The 27,683-nt window shown below is 41.6% G+C and overlaps 2 protein-coding genes across 2 annotated transcripts in view; both read right to left on the bottom strand.

Moving 5' to 3' along the window:
* Positions 1-27,416, bottom strand: part of adgra1b (adhesion G protein-coupled receptor A1b) — a 203,894-nt gene extending 176,478 nt beyond the window's left edge. Inside the window, exons 1-2 of the mRNA XM_085368918.1 lie at positions 26,737-27,416; positions 1,602-1,673 (exon numbers count right to left, since the gene is read on the bottom strand). Coding sequence (XP_085225044.1) covers positions 1,602-1,673; positions 26,737-26,954 — 290 coding nt within the window. The 5' untranslated portion in view covers positions 26,955-27,416. The remainder of the gene's footprint in view (positions 1-1,601; positions 1,674-26,736) is intronic.
* LOC146620326 (general transcription factor II-I repeat domain-containing protein 2-like) lies at positions 15,083-16,891 on the bottom strand. Its single transcript, XM_085369816.1, has one exon. The coding sequence runs from the start codon at positions 16,889-16,891 to the stop codon at positions 15,083-15,085; it is 1,809 nt and encodes a 602-aa protein (XP_085225942.1).
* Positions 27,417-27,683: the final 267 nt, after the last annotated feature.

Genomic DNA, 27,683 nt, shown 5'->3' on the forward strand with positions numbered 1-27,683 from the left:
AGTGGTCCACAGGACATAACAACTGCATATAGAGAAAAAAACGTCAAATCTACTAAAAACTTCTACCAACTTCCACCTTCTATGTTTGCTGGATTTCAGTTTGTCATTCACAGAGTATTTTGTCTGTTTTATTATGTCTGTGCCTAAACTGAATTAGAAAGGAAACAGATTGCCTCAGAATAAAAATGAATGAAACTAAAATTATCTGCATATCTAGAGCCATCGTTAAATAAGAAAAGATGTGCAAATCAGTTTCTGTTTCATTTAAAAAAAACAAAAAACTTGCAGTGGGATCCAAGTTTCCATTCCTGCCCCAAACGGTCTGTTTGTTGAAGAACATTGAGAGCGCAGCTGCAGCAAGAGTGGTGCAAACATATACACATGCCTTATTAAGCTTGTCAATCAGCTGCCAATTCTCCACAACCCTCAGATCCATTCAGTCAGCCAGCCGTACAGGAAGGCAGTCAGTCGGCTGTGCCAGACGAGGGAACAGCTGGCCGCCACTTTCAACTCACTGAGGCTACCTGGTTTGGCATCAGCTTCCAGCAACAGGCGTATCTCTGCCAAATGCTGCATGTGGCAGGAAGAATGGAAAGACTGAACCAAGGGAGTGAGGTGAAAGAAGGGATAGGCCACGCAAACTGCTGCTCCAAAAGGTCAGGTGCGACAGACCTTTGGCTGAATGTCCTTAAAAGCCTCGCAATCATCATCTCCATCACTCCAATGGAACTGGAGAGAGAGTCGGACAATTTAATGGCACTAATAAGGCCCGGAGAGACAGGTGACACCATCCTGTAGGTCACCAGGCGACACAGCCACCCAAAAAGAAGTGAAAGAGAGGCAAAATTATACCGCTGCCATTATTCCAATCTAAATTTAACTGTCAGTCAGCAGTCGGCGGAGACGGGGGCCAAAACTGACTGTAATAATATTCACAGCAGTCACTGATGTAGTTTGCGTGCGCGTGTGTGTGTGTTTTGGCGTGAGTGGTGAGCTTAATATGTGTGCTTTCACATGCACATACCTCTGGGAATGACTGACTGAACAGAGCAAGTTATCAAGCCATCCGCTCTGTGTGATTTCAGCCCCTTTCTGATTTCCTCATCAGCCAGTGTCTGTGTCACCATCAGGTAGAAAAGCAGCTATCACCGGGCTGCACGGAGGTGAAAGCAATCAATAGCTGACTTCAGGGGGGGACACAGGAGGAGCTATCATGGAGCTCATCATCAGGCTGTATGAATACAGCCCTCTGGGAGATTGCATATGGTGCGAGAGTCATCGGCACGAGCCCGCCACAGTCAGTCACACTGTCAGAGCACCCTGATCTCACACTGCATTAGTCCCTAATATGATGCTATATATTATCGCTTTTAGGACATTTACTGTGGCAATTGTGGTTAAGCGCAAGGGCTGGAAGGTAAAAGAAAAAAAAACACACTGGCAAGCCTCCTGCAGGGTAAAACCTGACAAGGATCTCCTAATTCCCACCATGTCCCCTGTTTGCCTTTTCCCAGCTACAGTGCAATACTGCTGCTGCGATGACAGCTATTAGGACTCTGGGGAGGACAAAACATTAAAGAGTGCTTGATTTAAGTACTCACAGCTTTTCCAGGGCAGCCAAGCCATAGAAGGAGCCGTTCCTCAGCAGAGAGATCTTGTTGTTACTCAGGTTTCTGTTTAGGGGCAAAAGATATGAGAGAGAGAGAGAAAGAAGTCGAGGTGAGCATGCAGAGCAAGTAAGAGGAGGCGCATTTGTAAATATCACAAAAACAGAGCTGGGGGAGATTACTTATCCTCTGCCTGTCAATACGTTGGCAAGAGATAAGGATTTATGCCTGATGAGATTGCGGCTGTAAATTACTCATCCAAGCCACGTTTTGGACTTGTTTATGGCCATTTGTGGTTAAGATGTGTAATGATCCAAGCCATCCACCACCCCCCACATGCCCCCTCCTGCACTCCTTCATGTCAAAATATTGGCCTAATAGAAAAGCTTAAGGAAACGCCAGGTCAGCACAATTCAGTCATCCATTGCTCACACCACAACAGCAAACAAATCAATGAAATGCACTGCAGGGATCTTTAAGTGATGAATTAATATTCAGAAGAGACGCAGTGCCTCCGTTTTGATTATTTCTATGACAGCCATCACTGCTTTTTCTCTTTTTTCCCCCTTTTTTGGGGATGAATTATGTCTGGGCTGGATGTAAAATGAGAAACTATGTTTCTCTGAGTGATGCATGTGTTTGGGGGAAATAGAAAAATAGCGCCTGGACAGGACTTCTCGGAGAGTACTTGAAAGCACAAACACACGCACACAACCTTATCGTGTCGCGAAAACGTAGGAAAATCCAATTTAACGCACGCTACACTTGCGGTATTTCTGTTAAACCTCTGTTATCTATCCGCAGAAATGAGCACAGCTAAAACAAATAAACACACATGGGGCATATCAAGGTAATCAGGTGGGTTTTTTTACTGTAGAAAAAACAAAACAAAACCCAGAGTGACTTATTAGACCACGTAAAACTCGGGCGCCTGCTGCGGGTGCGAGAGGCATTTCAGATAAGGGCCCGAGTCTCCTCGAAGCCCGCTGCAGTAATTACTTTTGCTATGTTTGTCGAGAATAACATGACCACACAAAGTCACCTCTGAACCAGTTACTGCTGGAAATACAACGATACAGCAGACAAGAACAGGTAGTTCAGGGCTCCACTCTGAAATAAATCTCTCTCTCAAGCCGGACTTCCATGAGCAAATTGGCAAATAAAGACTTTTTGAGTTTTTTTCATTATACAGATTTCCTCAGATTTCCTTAAAACAGCGAGACGGTGGTAATACATGATGTATGTTACAATGCACCAATTATCCCTTTATTCTTCTATTTAGACAATTCAGGGTTGGAGACTGTCCCATGAGGTCATGAGGTGACAGGCAGGGAGAACGTGTAAACTCCACACAAAAGGGCCCAGGCTGGCCAGTGGGTTCAAACACTTCCCTGGCAGTGTGAGACAGTGCTAACTACTGCACCGCCACGCCACACCTAGGGTTTGTGTCTCAGTTCAGAAGCCTGGTGCCAATCAATCATATCCAACCACACAGACACAGTTAAAGGAGATTAAAGCTTTTATAAATTAGAAACTACTCACTACACTACTCACTGTCTATGTGAAGAGGATTGCTTGTAGCTAAAAACCAACAGAGAATTGTGATTTTATTTTGTAGTTTCAGATCACAGAGGTTGTTGACTTTCTCCTTTACTTTATATCTTTTAACCTCAGCACAAAAAACAGCAGTGATGCAAAAATGAAAGCACAAACAGAGCTCAAAGGAGAGACACTGTTTATTATGTAACAGTTACATAGCCTGTATTAAAAAGACGAAGGTAGCCACCGTGTGATCATCCATCAGTTTTGCTTTTGAGTTAGTATTTTGTGTCGTTTTGTGAGTTTGTTTAGTGGCTAAAGAGGCTTTTTGTTTTCAACAGATTGGTGGGTTCCTTGTTATTAGCTAATGCTAGCAAACTTGCTAACCAAGCTTCCATGAACAATATGAATGCATTAATTGCGTTACACATTATATGAATGCAAACACCTGCTAATTAGTGTCAAGCAACAAAAAACTAAAAACTAAAAAAATTAAAGTAAAAATTTCTATAAATTTATTGAAATTAATACACATAATTTTCTCATTCACATTTAATTAGAGTAATTAAAGGTAATAGTATTTATAGGTACTGTTGGGGTAAAAAAAAGAAAGAAGGTATTTTCTCTGCAGACACATGGATGCAGATGCAACTTTACACATACACTGAACAAAAATATAAACGCAACACCTTTGTTACTGCTCCCATTCCCCATGGGATGGATGTAGAGACCTAAAATTCATTCCAGATACACAATATAACCATCCCTCCCAAACAGTGGTCACAAATCAGTCCAAATGTGTGGTAGTGGGCACATCTGCTATATTGAGATAATCCATCCCACCTCACAGGTGTGCCACATCAGGATGCTGATCTGACATCATGAGTAGTGCACAGGTGTACCTCAGACTGCCCACAACAAAAGGCCACCCTGGAATGTGCAGTTTTTTGCGCTATTGGGGGTCTGAGGACCCAGAACCGGTCAGTATCTGGTGTGACCACCATTTGCCTCATGCAGTGCAACACATCGTCGCATGGAGTCTATCAGATTGTCAATTGTGGCCTGTGGAATGTTGGTCCACTCCACTTCAATGGCTGTGCGAGGTTGTTGGATATTCGTGGGAACTGGTACACGCTGTCGTATACGCCGGTCAAGCACATCCCGAACATGCTCAATGGGTGACATGTCCGGTGAGTATGCTGGCCATGCAAGAACTGGGACATTCTCAGCTGCCATCTGCCCTGAACAATGTGAACCATGATTCATCCGTGAAGCGCACACCTCTCCAACGTGCCAGACGCCATCGAATGTGAGCATTTGCCCACACAAGTCTGTTACGGCGACGAGCTGGAGTCAGGTCAAGACCCCGATGAGGACGACGGGCATCCAGTTGAGCGTCCCTGAGACGGTTTCTGACAGTTTGTGCAGAAATTGTTTGGTTGTGCAAACCAATTGTTCCAGCAGCTGTCTGGGTGGCTGGTCTCAGACGATCTTGGAGGTGAACCTGCTGGATGTGGAGGTCCTGGGCTGGTGTGGTTACACGAGGTCTGCGGTTGTGAGGCCGGTTGGATGTGCTGCCATATTCTCTGAAACGCTTGTGGAGACGGCTTATGGTTGAGAAATGAACATTCAATGCACGGGCGACAGATCTGGTTGATATTCCTGCTGTCAGCATGCCAATTGCACGCTCCCTCATTGCTTGTGGCATCTGTGGCATTTTGCTGTGAGACAAAACTGCACATTCCAGGGTGGCCTTTTGTTGTGGGCAGTCTGAGGTACACCTGTGCACTACTCATGATGTCAGATCAGCATCCTGATGTGGCACACCTGTGAGGTGGGATGGATTATCTCAATATAGCAGATGTGCCCACTACCACACATTTGGACTGATTTGTGACCACTGTTTGGGAGGGATGGTTATATTGTGTATCTGGAATGAATTTTAGGTCTCTACGTCCATCCCATGGGGAATGGGAGCAAAAACAAAAGTGTTGCGTTTATATTTTTGTTCAGTGTAGCTGTAGGCTATGGTGCAAGAGTCGGGGGGATGATGATATACGCAGCGCTTATTCTGCAGCCCAGACTCACATAATTTTAAATACAACTCCAATGGAGATTCAAGGTTTTATATCTGCTAAAATATTGATTTCTCCAGCCAGCTCTTAAATCGTCTGCTGCAGGGCTGCTCTCTCTCGCTCTGTGATGCTGTGGATACGTACATACCCATGTGATCTGCTGCCTTGAGCTCTCCTTTGCATGTTGTGTATCTTCTTGTCAGCCAATGGCCACTTCACTCACTTACGCACACACATTCAGACAGATAGACAGTGGCAGATTTGCACAAGGTCAGATCCTTTTATCACCTTCCACCACTACCTTCCCATCTTCTTTTAACACAATGGGCTGTGGGAATGATCACCCAGGTTTAAGGAGAGAAGGCCAATTAGAATGTGGTGTTGATTTCTTCTGTGACGACAGTGCTCTCGTTATGGCTACATGCTCATTTTTAACCCCAGGATTAAGCAGCGGGATCCCACAATGCATTGTGCTGAACGGGCAACTCGCCGGCCAAACTGCTCAGGGTGCAGAGTGTGCACAATGAAAATGTACTTGTGAAGGCACAAACAGACATGCAAACTAGGCATGAACTCACAACAGGAAATAAATATTTGGTCTTTTTGGTCATGAGAATAAACAATTCTATAAAGATTTCTCTCGGTTTTTGGCTGAAAGGTTAAAAAATGATATTTGCACTTGCCATTTTTTGCACTTGCACTGGAGAATTGTCTCATTTAATTGAATAAGTTTGCTTCTGGGTGATATTTGGGGAAAGCACCTCTTTCTGCTCACAGTTGTCTTGGCAGGAAAAGCTAAATTGATGACAGGAAGTCCCCTCTCAGCAAAAGGCCAGGATGGACGCAAACTCGCGTCAGCAAATTTGTGTCAACATCTAAGCTTGTATTTATATTTTGGCCTACCCCAATAGCAAACTTCCAAGGAGATCGTATCTCTATTACTTCCAAAATGACTCTTTTTTTTTTTGACAGAGAACTAGTGGGAAGATCCGGCGGGACAAAATCCGCAGAGCCAATACAAGAGACAAAGAATGCACAAAAAAGATAGAAATAATCGGGTGAGATAATAGACTTTTCACTAAGCCCCTCCATCCAGTTATTGCTGCTATGGCTGTCAAGCGTTCCATTGTTGCACAAAGCACTTTACACACTGATACCACAGGCACATTTATCATTTGAAATTTGCAGTAATTCTTTAAACAGTGATATGACAGCTGATTTCACATGGAAGTAAACAGTAGGCTTCTCATTTCCAGCCAACAAGTGAAAATCTATTTTATCTGCTGTACGAACGACTGTCGTTTGACAGTCCACTGAATTTAGTGTTAGAAGACTGAGGCCAAAGCTGCTCGTCACCCGCATGAAGTCATACTGTCACCAGCTGATGATCAGCGTCAGTATGGAATAAGGAGGAGCATGGGCATGTTTTGCATAGTAGAGATGGTTAACCGTAGTTATATATGACATTTGTGCCAGTACCACTTTTTTCCATCTGCTATGTGCCACTGCTTGTGGGAGGAAGAGCACACCTTGTCGGTGGTACAGAACAGAGCAGCATTAACATGACAGAAAAGACACTGATTGTGTCAGACATGGCAGAGGAGGAGGAGCTGGAATGGAGGTGGGTTGCTAACCTTGCTCAGTAATGTAAATAACATGCCCTATATGAGATTTGCCAATCAGCTGTCAAATATCTGTCTGCACTGAAATCTCACCTGAACTAATTCCTCAATTATCAGTAAAAACGTAATTTAAATGTTACATGCCAAAAACGTCCTGTTTAACTGACTTTTATTTTGTGCTATTTTATTTTTACAAAACTGTTTTGGTTTTTTTTTACATCAAGTGTAGTTATTACTTGAGCCCTGTGTCTACTGTTTTGAGACATGGTGAAATTCAAAGGCTTGCAATTTATGTGGGCTTGGCGAAATCAGTCAATTAGAAAGTGTAGGGCCAAATTAACTCATGGGTTGAAGGGGAAAAAAGTTCTGTGGGTGATCAGCTCAACTAACAATGGGCTAATTTACTAAAAACCTAAATTCACAAATCAAAACAAGCAGACTGGATAATGGACAAGCAGTCTAGTAATCAAAATAAAACAGTCTCCAGTAACAGCAATGGCAATTTAGATCACTGAGAGCCAACTTAATGGTAATTTCGTGTCTTTTTTTAGTGCAAACTTCTCTGTTAGAAATTGCTGAGGGCTGCTTATGTTCTGCATAAATCAGAGGAGCACAGGATTTGTGTAGAAAAAGGGCTGTTACAAACTATCCCATAGTGTAAACCTGAAATCTGCAACAGCTGATCTGTAGGATGTGCAGAATAACACAAAACATAATCTACCATCAAATACTTACCCATCTGTGCGTCGATGAACTTGCTGTTATTGTGTTATGTGCAATAATGCAAGCAATTCTCTCATTTTAGGAAGACGTTTTTATAAAACCCATTAGACATCAGAGATCAGTCTAGAAGTGTATGAGTCCCATTCATTTTTGCATTTTGACAGTCATTTCAATATGGCAATATGTGCATGAAAAAAAATCACGAAAGGCGAAGATTTTATGACGTGCCATTTTCAAATGAAGGAATTTTCTCGATTAATTTTTCAACCATAACTGAATGTTACAAATAACAATTACAGTTCACAATTACAACTACATACAGAAACTGTTAAAAAACGGATAATATGCTCACAGAAAATTACGTTAGTTTTTTTTTACAGTGTAACTTTGAGCTATCCACTATATACAAATTCGTTCTCACTCATTTTGAGTATATCAGCATTCCTAGGGGCGACTATCACAGCCACACCCGGTGCAAAATAACACATGACCTAAAGTTAAATGCATTAAATTTAGTGCAATTTGCAATGAATTGCTTTATCAGACCTTTCTGATTTTCCACTCTAAAACTGAAACTCCTACAAAGACCTGCACAACAAGCCCAGTCACGAAAATACCTGCACCCTGTGCACTTTAATACCAAAAGAGAGTATTTCATTGGTGCAGTAAATTTGTAAATTTGATCCTTTAAGCTGAGTCAGATTAGACAAGATTTATAGACCACCAAATGTGAGTAAGCAAGAGTTTGTATGGATTTCTATTGTTGTTGATCCAAACATCAGTATCCTGCTGCGTTGGTGTCAGTTTGAATTCGTCTTGACAAAAGCTCTCTGCATGCAGGAAATTGCAGCAGATACAAGCCAGCATGGAAGCAGCTGGACATGGTGAGAAACTCCTTGGAAAACCGAGCAGGTCAATATCACAATATTTCACACAGAGAATTACTGAAAGATAACCAAAGAGCTCAAACAGTTTGAAGGGCCAGGTGGAGTTGATTCTGGTATTCCCTGAGCTTTTTCTAAATGCTAGCACTATAAATTGTGCCAAAACTGCTGCGCTTCTTTTCTAAAGCCACATATGAACAATGTGGCAGGGTAAAGGTGGTCGAGCTGAGACACTCACTGCTGTCGCTGTGTTTTCTCCAGTGTCTCCCATTCTGTTCCTACACCTCCCTCTGCGGACGGACGTCCCACTCAGGGACAGGCAGCCACTGTTTGTGCAAACTCAAGCGTGTCCTGTGCTGTGTTATGCTGCATGTATGTGTGTGCGGATTTGTGTGGATGTGCCTGCTTGCCGACCCCTGCATGCCTATCTCAGGCCTCTGCGCAACGTCCAGGAAATCACAGGAAAAACAGAATTGAACATTATGTAAACAGGCCATGACAAACTTGTGGAGGAGCCATCCAACTCTGTATTTACATTATCAATTATGTTCTCTGTGGATAAGCTGCTTTCAGCGAGGAGAAGTGATTCAGTATTGTCTCTGTAGGCTGCAGCAAATGGTCTATGTCATTGCTTACTGTGTTCCAGCGCCAACCACAGCCAGATGTGTATAGTTTATTTAGTAAATGCTGCATTTTCACAAAATTCCCACATGGCATAGGGCATTCATTTGTGTGAATGTTGAGTTTGCGAGCGTAAAATTGGAAGATTGAAGCACTGCAGAAGGTTAAACAGTTGATTAGTTAATTGATAATAAATTTGTGTGACAGTATTTTGATAACTGATACACACTGGAGTCATTTTTCAAATAAAAATGCCAAGGTTTTGATGAGAAATATGAGAACTGAGTACTGTACGAAAGTCTTGAGCCACCCCCATTTTTTTTTTAAGTGGTCCTGAGTAATAGTTCTCAAGACTTTCTGAAGGTCTTTTTTAAGTTTTTGGACATAACCTGGGAATAATTCAAGAATAAAAAGACATCTGATTCAACAGATAAGTAAGTGTTGTGTCTACACGTATCAGACAGGTTTTTAAATGTTTCTTTGGGCACTTATTAGCAGCCTGTTGCAAAAACATATCATTTGTTCCCATTAACACAGTTTAACAGGCATAAAATTGCTTTTGTTGTGTGTTGCTTTGTCTTTTCCCAACAAGGTGATTCCCAAAGAGCCATTAGCTGAAAACATATCTCAGCATGGTGTGCAATGAGCTCTTAAAAAATTTGAGGAACATGAACAAGTTGAGGATAAAAAGTGACATACCTGAAAAACTATGTACAGCTTAAGAACGGTATCTAAAAGTCATGTCATTGAGAAGTAAAAAAAAATCCAGCAAAGACCTGACACGGGACCTGAGAGACGTGTCTGGACCTTTAGTTGATCCATCTACTGTTTCTAAGCCTTATTAGAAATAGTCCCAGTGGAAGGATGGCTGCTAAAGAGCCATTATTAAGAACTGGAAACAGGGGTAAAAGGCAAAACTGATGACTGTCACCAGTATGTATGGAGGACGTCAGCAGAGAGGTACGACAGTGCTTGTTTACAGTCATCTGTAAAACAAATTGAAGGCTCTGTCATTGTTTAGAACTGCATTTCATTCCAATGGTGTTTGGGATCTTGTCAAAATGTTAAAAGTGATGCGACTATAAACACAGAAAATTATAGTCTAATCTACCATGTAATAAATAATAATAATAAATGAAAACATTCTGGATTTTTTTTTTATTATGGCTTAATTTTAAACGTGACAATGATTGTAAACACACTGTCTCTGTAAACGCAAACCTGACAGAAAAACACACAGTAGAACACTAATCAATCACATAACTGAGGCAGTTTAGGATCATTCTGATAGAGAACAGAAAAAAGGCAGCTAATATCTAAAAAAGAGCTTTGAATGTCCTTAAAGGAGCCCGGAGAGCTACTTCAAGAAATGACAAGAAAGCTGCCTAATGTCTGGACATGTTTCAATAAATAGCTGCACCTATTTTCCATTTCCTAGCCAAATATAAAGAAAATTCTTCCTTTAAACAGGACCTCTTGCTCTTAATCTCCCTCCACACCACAGCTGGGATATTTCTGTGAGGCCGAACAAAGTCAGTGCTCTAGAAAACAGTCTGGCTGGAGCAAAGACATTCAGCTATATCATTATGGAGGAATAGAAACGAAAATAGCTCCCACGGAAGTAATCCAACACACCGATCATGAGGAGCAAAGGGAGTAAAGATCACAATCTAAACTATGGCAAACATTTAGATCTACTGGCCTCGAGGATTCAAGCCACTTCTCTTCAAACAGCCAAACCCAGTGTTTTTTTAGAAGATCAAGTTACTAGACAGGGCTAACCAAAATAACATATTTCACATCTACTAACATTGACCTTGGATGGAAAATTGCTTTAAGAGCTACCAACAGATGTTCACATGGCCTCTAAATGATGGTGAAGGTCATCTGACTGAGACACAATCTACCGTTCTACTGTTGCAGATCAGTTAGTCAGATTTGTTTGCTTGTGTTTACAGAAGGTTATAAAGTAAGGTGTTATTCTGTGTTATTCTTGTGATTTGACTTAAATATGAAGCAATAAAATGAAGCTTATCTTGTCTTTATCTTTAACAAAAGAGAAAGTTCTGTTTAGTTGAGTTCTTCAGTTGGGGAATTCCAAAAAAGTAAGTTCTTATCATAATCTTTATTATTATCTATTGCATGCAACTATATACCGTATTTCCCGGACTACAAAGCGCACCTGAATATTAGCCGCACAAGCTAAAATCAGGGGAAAATCCTGTTTTGTACATACATTAGCCGCACCTGACCAAAAGCCGCAGGTGTTTCAATATTGACTTATCATATGTAAGAGAATATGCACAAAGCGAATTGTCAGGAAAGAGATGGCTGTTTGGAGACACACCCCTTTTATTAATATTTTGAAAAACAAGTTATGGGTACATATTTGCACATGTGCTGTGCTTCATAAATGAGTAACAAATGTAGTACATAACAGTAACCTACAGCACACCAGAAAAATAGATTCGGACTACCTTTTAGGCTCAGGTGCAGTGACACGGCTTTAACAAGAAGAAAAGTCAGTCATTCACCACCATCTTCCTGCGCACTAAAACCACCAAAGTCCTCTTCTCCAGTGTCGGAAACGAACAGGCTCAGGATGGCTTCGTCATCCACTCTCAGCTTCTTTCCTTCGTTGTCACTTTCAAAACCAAAGAAATCCTCATTGTCAGTGTCAGAGTCGAACACCCTCTGAAGGGCCGTGGCGGTGTCCTCCTCTTCATCATGCAGCAGTCCAGCCCTTCGAAATCCGTTGGTGATCGTGGATGTTTTCACACTTTTCCACGCTGTCAGAATCCACTGGTGGTGTTGAGCATAACTTGCTTTTCGCAAGTTTATCGCCGCTCGTCATCCACGACTCCCGCTGAACGCGTAGCGCTACTTTGAAGTTTGTTTTTCGCGCTACTTGTACGGCACTATGTTGCCTGGCGGATGGACATGTGACCAACATACCACTCTTGAACCCCGATCCTTCCGCCAGGCAACGTAGTGCCGTACAACAGCAGAACAAACAAAACAAATCGTCTTACGATATCACAAAAATCATGGACAATCCATAGAAAAGCCGCACCTGACTAAAAGCCGCAGGGTTCAAAGCTTGTGCAAAAAGTAGCGGCTTATAGCCCGACAATTACGGTAGTTTTTCAGATGCCTTAGATGCTCTTCATTCTGATCAGAGTGAATCAGAGAGAAGAGTGCAGTCTTCGCTTGCTTTCCTTTTTTGTGCAAAGTGCCATATTCGCTGGGTTTGCCCTATTTGCTATTGAACAGCACAGCAATATTTCATCTTCTTGTTAGGGCAAAATATTGCATATCTTAAATTTGGAATTAACCTTTAGGAATGTCTTGTTGATTTTAATTATGTGACTTCATAATTTGATAAGTTGTCAGAACCAGCACAACAATAACCTCCGATTACATCACCTCTAGTGTACCACCTTATAAACAGCTCTACACTCTGCACTGATGACTGCAGACGGATTCAGATTGACTGTTTGCAACATATCAGCAAACAGTCTGTGTTCATAAAGTAGATAGTCTGTCAGTCAGGTAATTGCAAACCTTTGAGTCTCAGAGTGACTTCAGTCAGTCTCGCTCAACCTCAGGACAACCAACTGATCACCACAAAAATTCAATTAAAATTTTTTCGTATTCATAAGAAGCGTGACATTCTACTTTAACTTTAGTCTGATTGAGCCATAAAGGCGATTGGAGATCAGAGATTTGAGTTTACACTATTGTAAGCTAAGAATTCAAAAGTTCATTTACCGAATTATATATTAACCAGCAATAATATTTAGATATGAAAAAGGCCACATCACGAGAAATTACTTAATGGAAAAGTTCAATAGAAAAAATAAGCATTTTTTTAAAAGTTAGTTTTTTGTGATTACAGGCATTGCTAAATGCTGAAGCTACGTGACTGGAAGCCTAAGCAGTCTCTAACTATTAGGCTCACCACAGACATAGACATATAGCATCAGTGACTTGTGTTGAGTGAGTGGAGAAAAATGTGAAGAAGCTGAGTGACAAACACATATGCAAGCACAGGGCTCCTACATATGCACACAAATGGATACACTGACTCCCTGATTCGTGCACACACAGAGGCAGGCATACGCTCATAATCTAGCACACAGGGCTGATAAAAGCCTGCCAAGGCTCCTGTGAGACAAATAGAACAGCTAATACGATTCCCACTGGGATCACACATTGCAACAGAAGCAGCACACATCAGGGCTTTAATCACCTTGTTGTACAGTTAGTCAGAAAACGGGGTAAAGACAACATGCTTCTAAGCTGGCCTCCACTGCTCTCTCAAATTTATGGCCCTTTAAGTAACTTTAGTATTTACTCAGCGGCGTATGAAGGAGGCAGGGAGAGCAGCACAAAGAAGTATCCTTGGCAGACACTGTATTTGTCTTTACTTAATATTTTTTGGTAGTAGGTCTGGGTTTTGACACATTCTTGGTTTTTCCATGCTACAGTAGGATTTACAGCGACTGCTCCAGTGGTCATGAACTCTCGATCATTGAATCATTATTGTCTAACGCAGAACTGATCAGACCTGAACCACGTCAACTGCAGTCAGAGAGATTTTCAGGCAGCCAGTGTGAAGGCCAGCTTCTAAGTGATATATCTGTAGCCTCTGAAGAAACCTTGACAATATCATTGGCATTTGCTGGTAACTAGATTGAGTAATGGCTATTTATTAAGAACACTGGCAGTTTCCTTAAAGAGCAGCCACCTCTGTGGCTGTAAAATGAAGCCAACATGGAAGTGGTAAAAACCGCACTTAAGTGGTCACTTGAGACTGGCTCCAAAAGCATGTCACTTCTTATCGACTCTATTGATAAAAATGCCCACCGTAAGAACTTTAACGAACAGGAACAAAAAAGTTTTGGCCTCCATAGTTTCCCCCTTTAACACAACTGTACAGATAGTGACTTATTTATTTATTTATTCATTCATTTACACCCATTTAGATTTTGTTGAGGACCAACGTTAGGTTTTCTTCAGATATGCTGACCACAGATGGTGTACGATGGCTACCGTGACATCACTCACTGGTTTCTGAATTCTCGTTTTCAAGCCTTTATGACATTTGACAAGGTGGGGTGGGGGTGGCCTGAGAAACTGCTTGATAACTGGCCAATGACTTTTGATTGACTGTGGCTAATCTCTCGTTTTAAAATATGGCATGACCAAGATTTGCAAAATAGATTTCCCAGCACCAGCTGAACACATGAACAGGAGTACCACAAACTTTGCAGATCACCTTAGAGACCAACATCCTGGTCTTTATGAAGAATTTTCAACAACACCTAAGTATTAAACAGCAAGAATGTTACTGTTTCACTTCTAGCAGTTACCCCTCATTAGCCAACTGTTGAGCTGTCATTAAAACAGCGGTTAACAAGCTCCTTCTAATAATACAATCATAACAGTTATGTGGGAACTAGGTAGCAAATGGAATTTAACAGGCACAGTCATTAGAGCAGGGGTGGGCAAACTTTTTGATTCGTGGGCCACATTGAGTTCTAACATTTGACAAAGGGGCCGGAACAGGAGTAGATAGATGGCATGCTTTGAAAACATCACCTCATTGGGGGAAAAATACACATCTTGGGATATGGAGAAAACATGTGCTTTAATTTCCAATGAAAATGAAGAAAAGCATTACAATAAAATCTCTGACTTCGAAATGAGCCTTTAAACACTGAAAATCAAATAAATGAATATTTTATTTTAAAGCACTGAAAGTTCTGTTATCCTTCAGGATATCACATCACTCTCCTCCTAACTCTTTTTTTTTTTTCCAAAAACGGTAGGAGATGCAGATGTACTTGTCCTGTTCCTTTTATTCAATTTGTTTCCCCGGTGCCAAAAGTCAACAACGACCAGTGCAAGGACGAAACAGTTGCAGCAAGTCAGTCTGTGAAGCGTTATAGTTGATCTGCGCGCACTGTTCATTTTAACAACGTGCGTATCACGGAGAGACACACATTTTAATGGGAGCAGTGTTGTTGGTCTCCTTTTTTAGCCAGCGCATCAAAGTCTGGAGTTAGTTTTGTTGTGGCGATTCTCAGGATTGATCTGAGGTGTAGGTCTGTTAACTTGGATCTGTGGCTGGCTTTGTTGATGTTCATGACGCTGAATGTCTGTTCACACACGAAGGTAGAGCCGAACAAAGCCAACATCATCTGCGCTTTTCGCCTTAGATTTGGAAACGCGGCATCATTGAGTGAAGCATAGAAGTCATTTAGTTTCAGAGAGCTGAACTTCTCTTTTAAGGCAGGGTCAGACTGAAGGTCGATGAGTTCGAGCTGAAGCTCCTCTGGAGCTGTTTCGGGGTCTTGTGACAGAGGAAAGGCCACCAATTGAAGTGACTTGTCAATTTTATCGAAATCCAAAAACCGACGGCAGAATTCTCCGTGCAGTGCATCCAGTGACTCACTGTATTTCTTTACTTTTGCTCCGGCCTCTTTCAGCGTGGCTAGTGTAGGAAAATGAGTGAATGACTTGTTCAAAATCTGCCTGGAGAATAAAGCCAGCTTGGATTTGAAGGCTTTCACGTTTGTGTGCATGTCATGCACAAACTGCTCCTTCCCCTGCAGTTTCACATTGAGCTCATTCAAGTGTGAAAATACGTCTGTAGCAAACGCGAAGTCACACATCCAGCTCTTGTTGCTCAGCTCAGGAAATTCATCAGTCTTCCCCTGCCGCTCCAAAAACACGCCAATCTCCTCTTTGAGCTCCCACAGTCGTTGAAACACTTTTCCCAAACTCAACCAGCGGACACGGGAGTGATAAAGCAGGTCCTGGTGATCCGCATCAGTTTCCTCCAGGAACGCAATGAACTGACGGTGCTGAAGTCCCCGTGCGCGTATGAAGTTGACAAGTTTCACCACAGGATTCACAACATGATTCAGCTGTAACACCGATTTACATAGAGATTCCTGGTGGATGATGCAGTGGAGGAAAATCACATCCTGGTCAGAGTTTTCATCTTTCACTTTATTCTGGATTCTCCTCAGCAGGCCAACGTTTTTTCCCGTTAAATTTGGAGATCCATCTGTGGTGACGTTAACAAGCTTACTCCAGGGAAGCTTCATGTTTTCGATGGCAGCAGACACTCGTTCAAACAAGTCCTCTCCCCGTGTTTGTCCTTTCAGAGACTCCATTGTCAAAAACTCCTCCGTTATTTCAAAGGTTTCGTTGATTCCTCGGATAAAAATGAGGAGCTGAGCAGTGTCTTTGACATCGTTGCTTTCATCCAGTGCTAAAGAATAAAAAGTGAATGACTTCGCCTTTTTGTTTAATATGCTGGTGATATCTTCATCTATTAGTTCTACACGGCGAGTCACTGTCCGCCGTGATAAACTGATTTTCTCAAATTTGTCTTTGGTCTCCGGGCACAAAATACCTGCTGTCTCTACCATACATTCTTTTAAAAACTCGCCCTCTGACAGTGGTTTGCTGGCCTTTGCTATTTTGAATGAAAGCATAAAACTGGCCTTGGTACTTGACTCTTGAATGGCAGTTTGACGGTGAAAAACACTTTGCTGAGCCTTCAAATTAGCTGCCAACTTCTCAGCAGCAGATTCCCGTTCTTTTGTTGAGAGCTTGCTAGCATAATTTGCGTGCTTTGTGGCAAAGTGACGGCTAATATTATACTCTTTAAAAACCGCCACAGTTTCTTGGCATATCAGGCAAACAGCAGATGATCGGTGTTCAGTGAAAAAATATTTAGTTGTCCACTCCTTTTTGAACACTCGACATTCTCTGTCCACTTTCCTTTTCTTGGGACCGCTCATCTTCATAGAGGGGCGGTAGGTCACAGGGTAAAGTGCAAACGTGGAGTAATAGGCCTACGCCGCTTCACCTCAACAAAGCCAATATATCTAGAGTGCGCCATCTAGTGAGGAAACATCAGAATTGCAGGGGAAATAAAACATTAACAAGGTTAATTTATTAAATTTTTTTCAAGTTTGGCGGGCCGGATCAAAACGTTTAACGGGCCGCACGTGGCCCCCGGGCCGTAGTTCGCCCATGCCTGCATTAGAGTGTAAAAAGAGTTTTGCTTCCCTTAAAGACCCAAATTGAAGACATCTACCAGCACCTAGGCAGAAATGGTGGCAGCCTGCTTAACCAGCAGCAGGAGTCCTGACAGGGACTAGAAAGAGAGAGCAGATTTCTCCTGTTTTGGCTTCCTGTTAAGTCCAGAATTGAATTCAAAATCCTGCTCCTCACATACAAGGTCTTAAATAATCAGGCCCCATCTTATCTTAATGACCTTGTAGTACCATATCACCCTATTAGAGCACTTCGCTCTCGCTCTGCAGGCCTACTTGTTGTTCCTAGAGTATTTAAAAGTAGAATGGGAGGGAGAGCCTTCAGTTTTCAGGCCCCTCTTCTGTGGAACCAGCTTCCAGTTTGGATTCGGGAGACAGACACTATCTCTACTTTTAAGATTAGGCTTAAAACTTTCCTTTTTGCTAAAGCATATAGTTAGGGCTGGACCAGGTGACCCTGAATCCTCCCTTAGTTATGCTGCAATAGACATAGGCTGCCGGGGGATTCCCATGATGCATTGAGTTTTTCCTTTCCAGTCACCTTTCTCACTCACTATGTATCAATAGACCTCTCTGCATTGAATCATATCTGTTATTAACCTCTGTCTCTCTTCCACAGCATGTCTTTATCCTGTCTTCTTTCTCTCACGCCAACCGGTCGCAGCAGATGGCCCCGCCCCTCCCTGAGCCTGGTTCTGCTGGAGGTTTCTTCCTGTTAAAAGGGAGTTTTTCCTTCCCACTGTCGCCAACGTGCTTGCTCATAGGGGGTCATATGATTGTTGGGTTTTTCTCTGTATCTATGAAGCACCTTGAGGCGACTTTTGTTGTGATTTGGTGCTATATAAATAAAATTGAATTGAATTGAATTGAATTGAATTGAATTGAACCATCAATGAAATATGGTGCCAGGTTCCCAGAAGCACTTGAAATGAACAGGGCTGTTACTGAATACATTTACATGAGCTAAAAGAATAAAGAAGAATAAAAAGCAAAAAGGCAGTGTGGTAGCACAGTGGTTTACACTGTTGTCTCACAGCAAGAAGGTCCTGAGTTCAATTCCACCATCAGACCGGTGTCTTTCTGTGTGGAATTTGCATTTTCTCCCTGTTTTTGTGTGGGTTCCTTTTGGGTACTCCGGCTTCCTCCCACCATCCAAAGACATGCAGCTTGTGGGGATAGGTTAATTGATTAATCTAAATTGCCCATAGGTGTGAATGTGAGCGCAAATGGTTGTCTGTCTCTGTGTGCTAGCCCTGCGACAGACTGGTGACCTGTCCAGGGTGTACCCCGCCTCTCACCCTGTGACAGCTGGGATAGGCTCCAGCGCCCCCCGCGACCCTGAAAAGGAGAAGCGGAAGTGGATGGATTGAAGAAATAAAGAGTATTTTCCTGAGTATTGATATCGAGTTTGAAATTCTAGAATGGTGACGACCTTACCCCCTAATTAGCAGGTAAAATTAGCTTTGAATTGAGCTTTACAGTTTATGAATGTAGCTTGTAAACCACACTCTAATCCAAATATGAGCATTAATCAACTTTTTCTTAATTATTAAAATAGCAGCTAACAAGTTGTGATGTGGGAGCAAGGAAGCAAATGTTAGTTCTGCCTAAAAACCAACAAATTCCTACAATAAGCTCCAACAAACAAACATGGCAGTCCTGACGGCCCTGCAGCTACATCTTCTATATTCTGTTAATGTTTCCAATACGCAGCAGCTCAATGCCCATGTTGTTGTTCTTGAGCACACGGATAACATGAGGAAAGAGGTCCTTGGCAACAGCGAAGATAGAAGTGCTGGGGATCTAAAATATTGCACCCTCTGAAGCTTTGATGACTGATACTGGTAAGTGCACTAAAGCTGAACCTTTTGCTTTTTAAAAATCTTCCATATCAGTGGAGATAAGAATGAGAAAAGCCAGTAGAAAGAGACAGAAAGACCAAGAGATTGGCATGACTCCTCACAGCATGAGATAGTAGATACACCATGTTTTATCAGGGTCATTTTGGTCACATCTCTTTAGATTAACATCCAGCTCTCTGTGGATCTGAATGTCATATCATTTAAGGCGTTTAACACTCGGAATGTCTTGATCCGATGTGTTGTGCACTCACAAGGTTGTTCAATGAGTTAATGCACAGGCGTATATGGACAGGCTATGTGTGCAATGAAATATTCATGCAGAAGTACTCAGAACTCAGAGGAGGGTAGAGCACAAACAGCACCTCGGCAGACGAGAAAAGCCCCCAAGGAATAACAGCAAGGAAGAAAAGAGCTGGAGTGAATATAATGGGGGGTAAAGAATATACAGAATTATATTTATAGCAATACTAAAAAATAAAATGCTCTGACATCCAGTATTTGTTCACAGTGACAACGCAGATCAATATAAACTTCTCAATCCTTTGATCATGCTAATCACAACCTGTCCATCTACAGCGAAGAAGCGCATTAATCTAAAATCCAATTGCTATTTTACAGCCACGCTTCCTCCAATGTTTCCCTGCCAGCACTTTGACTGACATGTTCTTGTAGTGGTTTGGAGGGAGCTACTGCCCTATCCTGATCACTTCCCTCTTGACACCACAAACATCCCTCCTGTCTTTCAACTGAAAGGATGATGATGGTGGCGAAGGTCCACAGAGGAGGATACTACAGATTTGGCTTTAGCCCAAACCAGATGCCCTCATTTTTCTCTCTGGCAAACTGGAGAACAACCAGGCTTTCAAGGAGCTCAGTGTGTGAGAACATGCACCAATTAAGAAGATCAATTTCAGCTGACACTTCTGTAAATCACAAACATTTTATTATAGTTGTGTTTTTTTAATTAAGATATTAAAAACAACATGAAGACAAATAATGCACTACTGCAATTATATTTGTTTATTATCGCTGAACTCTTAACTCTGGAAACTGATTGCAACAAGGACAATACTGGGCTCAACGTGAAAGAAGAAAAAATAAACCATTTACTGTGTGATATGAGATGGATATTTAAAAAGGGATTTTTTTTGGCTGAAATGCCAGCATTTAATGTAACAAGTTGCCTTTTTCCCTGTTTGCAGATGTGGGTGAAAGACAATGACGCACTAAGGATGAAAGCCTGTTTATTTCCCCTTAAATGGTGCCACACTGAAAAGGGAAACGCATTTGTGGATTGAGCAACAGCGTTGAGTATGTGATCTGTGTTCGTGAAAACCTTGTCAAATGTTCCCCGTCTTCTCTGGTGCCTTTTGTTGGATTGGATGACTGAAATCTGAAGGATCGAGACATATTGGCAATTTAACTATTTATTCATTTAACAAACAGATGCCTCTATAGCTCTGGAAGAACCATACAAAGCTTGGAGGATAGAGTTTGGTCCCAGACTGTGGAGATATTGGGTTTGCCAAAACTGCAGAATCGAATTTTGATGTCGTTTAACATTGACGTTGCTTCCAATGATAACAAGCCTTGTTTTTCCAGTGACATCACCATCACAATGCTGCCACCAAAAGCTATGCAGTAATCAACATGTTGATCCAACTGCAGTAGGCAGAATCTGGACTGATCACTGAACATATTTCTCCAAATGTTCAGGTTCCAATGCGCATGGTGCTGACACCAGCGCAAATGGGCCCGACGGTCAAGGGCAGCTGCAGCAGGCCTCTTGACAACCCTTTAAGACCACAGATTGGCTGCGTGCACTCTGTTCTGTATTGTCTGGGTACAGAGCTGTCGGCCATATTGTCCTGCAAACCTTGTCTGCAAATCTGTAGAAGACTGCCTACAGTTCCTAAGTTCTGACAGGGTGAGGAAACAGTCTTCTTGTAGCGTCATCTTCTTGGGATGCCAGCTTCGCAGCCTGTATCTGGCATGTTATAGTCCCCAATTATATGGAATTTGGCCTTCAGTTTGGAGATGATATAAGGGCTCACTAAAAATAATGCTGTAACTTGCTTTTGTGGAACATCAGCCGAAAGTTGACCTATCCAGATCAGTCCAACATGGTGTGTTTGGAGTAGACACCAACTGATGCTATAGCAGGGTCCATGCTCACCAGTGCTGCTATTAAGGCACCAAACCTGACTGCAGTTGAGGTATCAGAAGCTCAAAACAAGAGTTAATAGAAGAATAAGCTGCTTGGCACTGACATTGCTTTTTCATTGGTTTTTCATAGATGTAACCCACAAACTCAATTCTGCTGCTCAACCCACAAACACATTTTTCTTACAGATGTGGCACCATTTAAAGGACAATAAAGAGACTTTTATTTGATTGGCAAACTGACTGAAAATATGACATTCAGAATTTTGCACATATTAATTTAATTTATAAAAGTGTCTTAGAATTTTCTTGAACATTGTTTAAGTTCTGAATTTATTTACTTGAAGTTCATAATAATAAATCCTTTACAGGATTCAGAGTACATAACACCACTGTGGTTAATGAGTTATTTTCATAAGGGGGAAAAAAATCAAAGAAACAAAACAACATAAAACAAAAAAACTTTATGCTTCGCAAATCAGTCACTGCATAACAGAAGAAAGTTTTTTGGTTTATTTCTATAACATCGGATCAGACTGGGGCTCTGGGTGCATCTTCATCACTTTCTAACATGTAGAAGACAGAAACATTGTTTTGAGGAACACTTGAATGCATTTCATTTCAAAGCCACTCATCTCATAGACTAACACTTTAGGTATTAACATTATATTACAGGTTGAAAACCAACCTGTTGGGTGAACTACATGCTAATTCTAATAAAGCAACAGAGTGTGGATTTCTGATTTTTCATGAGTAGGTGGGCAATATTCTGTCTCTACTACTACTATGTGCTGCAAGCAGTACTGACAGCTTTGTCAACTGTGAAATGTGCTTGAGTATACAAACTGACTCATTGTTAACATGCACTTTGCTTAATTCGCCGTGGAGAAAACATCATGCTCAGACTGTGGAACAAGTATTTTATTCCCCTGAATGAAGAAATACAGTCTGTACAGTAACATGACCGTAAATAATACTGCTCCTTCTTTTATTTATCCTTTGCACACAAGAGTCATACATTTTAGTTGGCTGTTTTGCCATCCTTACCTATGGAACTTTTTTATGCTGTGTTATGGAATATATATTTAAATGATAGTTAAAGCTAATGAATCAGACGGCACAGTTTTTCTCTATATTCAGTCTAATGATGTTGGCCAGTGTCAAATACTGGATCAGGGCAACCCTTGACACCTTAAACCATTCTTTACAACTTTGTTAATGCATTTTTGCCTTTGGAGAGAAGGGGAATATTTTAAACTATTTATTTTGAGCCAGTGACTCCTTCCAGGAGTAGACCCCAACCAGTTTATTAGTGATCTGATATTATTGGGTATTGGCTAACTATTTGTTTATCTAATGTAAACACAACAACCTGCTGTAATCTGTTTATTTTTCGTATGTTGGAATATTTCATTTTTATCTTCCTCCAAACACCCCCATCTGATCACAGCAGATGGCTCCCCCTACCTGAGGTGGTTCTGCTGCATGGTTCTCCAAGTTTAAAAGGGAGTTTTTCCTTCCCACTGTCACTGTGATTGGAGTAGCTTGATTGTAAGGGTTTTCTCTGTATTATTGTAGAGTATCTACCTTACAATATAAAGCACCTTGAGGTTGTGATTTGATGCTATTTAAATGAAACAGAATTGAATTGAATTGACCAATTATTGGTACTGGTATCAGTCTTAAAAGTCCTTTATTGGTTGGGCTCTAGATCCATGCATACCACTCTAACATGTGTAGAAACTGCAGCCTGACTTGCCTGTTTTGTGCTATGTTAACACACAGGACCACAGGAGAAAGTGTGGTTGTAGAACAGTCAGCTGAAAAATATGTGAAACTCAGTTTAAGCTTCCACACGTTGAGCTACTCTCAGCAGGTAATATATGAGTATTCAGACAATATGCAAATAGTACACGACCCGGGTCAGGCTGCAACAAAGCAACTCAGCAAGAGAGAGAAAAGCAGCAGTACAAACATTGTAATGTTTATTAAAAGTTGTCAATTATGCAAGTGCACTGTATGTGCAGTATGTCTTTGGATGTAGATTCCAGCAGAGCAGAGACTCACAAGCTCACTTACAGTAAGCTGTGAGTGTGGAGTGTGCAAGCACCTCCACATCCCAACTGTTTGCAGTGGTCGCATCTGCTCAGTATCACTCTCATCATCAGTCTCAGCCCTCAGGTGATTTTCTACCAAACACTTGACATCCTCACTTTCCCAGCATCCTCTCTGTCACTCCTTTAAGTACTTTAACTGCTTTTTTTACTCTGAATCTCCCATCTCCCCCTACCACAACCATCCATGCATCTCTTCCACAATCTATTCCTCCTCTTTCTGAGATGAGCGAGGCGTGGTCCTGCTGGACCACTGCCTAAGACAAGTGTCAGCAACGATCTCAGCCGCTACTCTCTGCAGTGAAATGGCGCACCGCTGAAACGATTACACCAGATAGGTCCCAAGGTCAACAGAGCTGTCAGGACAAGCTCTAAACTCTTCAACTCCAACCCCTCCCCGTGGACGATAAGGAAAACAGGCGGAGGTGTTAATCGAGGGCGCTGTGCGGCTCACAGACTTACTGACACGCTCTCTCATACAGTTCATTTTCATCTCTCTCGTTTATGCAAATGTTCTTTCATTTGCTCGTTAAGTTGTTTTTCTTTGGCAGTCGCAGGGCGCCGCATTATTGCAGGGCTTGTTCCTCATAAACATTTTATAGATACAATACTGAAACGCAAAAAGAAAACCAACAAAGCACAATCTGTGCCTCTAATCAGAAGTGGTGCTCGGATCTGGGCTGGTACACTTGAACGTGACAGGTTGTCATTGAGGAAATGGCTCAACAAGGGGTTCATTGTCTATGTAGGTGGTGAGATCAGGAGAAAATAAAGAGAGCATGCCGAAAGACATTTGGGAAATTTGCTGACAGTTTATGGGGTGGGGTGGGGTGGGGTGGTGGTGGGGGGGGTTGGTATGTACATGCTTCCCCTGATATATATGTTTATTTGTACAGCACATCTAAACAAAAGAGCACGCAGGGGAGGTCACTTTAGCCTGACAAAGGTCACATTTCCTAACGCAGGAAAACTGCTTCCTGGCCGGTAAGAGCTCTGCTGTAAGATGGAGTTCACCAAGGAATAGTGCTCACACACTACCTCGAATTTCTCAGGGAAACTCGGAAAGAAGGAGACGCTTCGACCTGCGTCGCTGTACTTTGATGCTTACTTACTGTGTACTGTGAAGGTTAACCTTACTTTATCTTTCTGTGTAGACCGCTTAGAAAAAAATCAAACCTCGTTAGTACCTGTGAAACCTTAAAAACGCCTCCACTTTTACTAACGCCGAGGATAAAACAAAGCTTTTTAACCATTCCCCACTTAAAAGAAACAAAAGCAGCTCTGCCTGCGCGGAAACAAACACCACTCCAGATAAACTGCTGTAAGCAAAGTGCTGCCATTAATCAACTATGCTTGTGGTTCAGAATGAGTAGTCGCCTGTAACTTGTCAAGGGCCTTTACATTAAGTATTTGCTTTTACATTCCAAAGGCAGACCTCGAGTTTCCGTGAATAAAGCAGTCTATTAATCTTGCCGTCAATCTGTGCACCTGCAGAGAGAGAAGGGGAGAGGGAGCAGGTGGGGGGGGGGGGGGAGTTATCAACCCCTCAAGTGTTTGAAGTGCTATTTCATCCACAAGAGAGACACAGATGAATACTAAGAGAGGTTTCTCCAAGATGGTGTGGAAGAGCAAAATCTATGAATGTTTGAATGACTTTCAATACAGTAAAGGTAACGGCACCTCTAAACAGCACCGAGGGTAGGGAGAATGATTTATGCAGATGTGAGCAATGGATGAGGTCTGACTGTCACTAACAGGGGGAAGGTAGATCTCAAAGTGGGTCTAGAAACACACTAAGGAATAGATTTAGATTTTTCAAACTATCATTTGAATCAGTGATCTAGTAATAAGAGCAGGATTTTACAAGGACTAGCTTCTGCTCTCTCCCTTTTGAAATTACAGACAGCATGTAGACAAACAGTGATCACTCTTCATTACAACATACTAAACACCCCCGTCAGTACAGGAACAGGAAGAGAAGTAAATGCCTCCTGCTCTGCCAATGCATAAGACTGTAATATAAAACTGTCATTCATCAGAGCATAGTTCAGGATGGATTAATTCCCAGTAACCCACCAGAAAACATTCTGAGAATGCTGACAGACTGAGTTGCACCATATGAACAGAATGAATTACAGAACTTATTGAACCTAGACCATCTCATCTGGACCATTTTTTGTGATGTGGTTTGTGATTGTCATTCCTTCTATTGATATGTGTGTATGTGCAACCCATTTCTTGCATTTCTTTGTACATATTATCTCTCCTTTCTTCACCTGCTGATCTTTTGGGAAATGTGAGACTAACACATTAAAAACTGTTAAAAGGGTTAGAATTGCAAATTAAAATTTTTAATTTAAAAAAAAAATGCTGCTAAATTTTATAATTAATCCATCCAAATAATAGACTGATCATCAGAGTTAACAGTGATCTCATTTCACTTATCGATCAGTCTTTGACCAGTTTTTCCAGTTATAAAATCTCTTTATTATTTAATTAATTATATTAATTATTAATTAGGCCTCATTTCTTTAACCATAAGCAATAAGAGTAAATCAATAAAATAAAATCAGGAAATAATAATATCCTGATTTTATTTTTTTAAACGGAGCAGTGTAAAAAGTTTCTGTATATTTAACAGAAACTTTTTGGCAGCTGGATGTCCGTATAAACCGTATAAACCTATAACAGTATCTTACTTTTGGCGCTCCCCATAATACTGTTCTAATCACAGAAATCAGTTACAGTGTGGAAAACAGAATATGATAACAAAGAGATTCTTTAAATTGCAAGTTACTACAAGGTTAATTCAAGGTTTGGCAGATAAAGAAGAATAGTAGGTACACTACATTATACATTATTATTTACTTATTATACGTCATGACTGTGGGGATTACCTCAGCGACTTTGCTAGCACTCTGATTTTGAACTGGAACCAATCTGTTGTGTAAATTTTTTAAAAATCATTTTGTTAGAAGAGTGCATCGTGGATAAGTTTAGTGACCTTTCAGTGGCATCCTTAATGCAGTGGGGCTGGGTGGGCGGGGGCAGTAATGGTAATAATGTAATAAGGTTGCAGAAAGGCTGGCTGCCAACCACATATTTCACAACATATTTATGGTAACAGTGCAAGGTAACATTATTCTTTGATGTGTACTATTCTTCTGCAACTCGATAAATGACTCACTGGTAAATTATGCCAAAGTTGTTTAACTGTGTGGAATCAATTTATAACACTTAACGCTATTGTTCATGCAGGCAGACGCCCTAACGGGGGCCGGGGACTCCGTAGATGAATTGGAAAATAGAGGAAATAAAATTATCTTTGCACTTTTCCCACACTGTTTTCTTCCTGATAATCCGTTATATGTTGAGTCTCACAAACACACACTACCTCGTGTGTGGGCTTTATATTAGTGACGTGAAAGTCTTGACTGCTCCTACTTACAGCGAAACGGTCCTGTTGGGTAAGAAGCTGGGCTGTAAGGTGTCCATCAGATCCACGTCGTCGCACACAACTTTGATTCGGACCTGCTGCCTGCTCAACTCCTTGGACCTCTCAGCGGAGCAGTGACAGCTGTCAATGATCAGATCCGGGCAGTTTCTATTGCTCAGGCTCGACTTGCACAGCAGGACTATTACGCACAATAAAGTCAGCGCCCTCATTGTGGACTGAGATAACTTAAAATATAAGAAGAAGAAAGGGAAAAAAAAGAAAGAAACCCGCTATTTTCAAGTGATGTCGTCCCAGCTTCTGTGACAAACAGGGACCATTTCACATTCACTCCCGTTACAATAAAGTTTCCTCCGTTCCTGAGCCGAAGTCCAGATCCCAAACCCCGCTCGTCACCTGCTGCGCTGTAATGAGCTGAATACTTTCGCTGTTTTATTGCTTTTAAACCAGGAATAAAGTTAAACATCGCGGGTTTTAAATGCTGACATTTCTGAACAACAGTCTTACGAGCCGGCTTCTGTCATGTGCTCTGGAGAAAACTTCCAAAAGTGCGTTTTCAAAGTCAAACTTTTCGGCGACACTACCTTTCGCGCTGGCAGCAGAAATCAAGAAATATTCCCTTCACGATCCATTTAAAGTGCTTCTGTTTAAACCGCTGCATGCAGTGTTGTCATTCTTTGTCATCACGCAGTTTATGCGCCCTTGGACTTGTTGCGCATGTAGTGTCCCGAAAGTCCCTCCCCGTCCAGTCCTTACAGGCGTCGGTGTGGGCTCATAAACGTCTCATTGCTACAAGAGGCCGTTAGATAACGTCCTGAAGACTTTCGGCTTCTCTTTCTTTCGGATTGCGCTTACTGAAAGCAACAGGGGGAAGAAGCCCGTCCTCTCATCTAAATAATAATCAATGAGTGGGATCACAGATGGGCTAAATTAAACAATTT

The sequence above is a fragment of the Diplotaxodon limnothrissa genome, linkage group LG13, assembly GCF_057381915.1.
Source record: "Diplotaxodon limnothrissa isolate DT_005_m linkage group LG13, D_limnothrissa_male_GT1.1, whole genome shotgun sequence".
In the NCBI taxonomy this organism is placed as follows: domain Eukaryota; kingdom Metazoa; phylum Chordata; class Actinopteri; order Cichliformes; family Cichlidae; genus Diplotaxodon; species Diplotaxodon limnothrissa.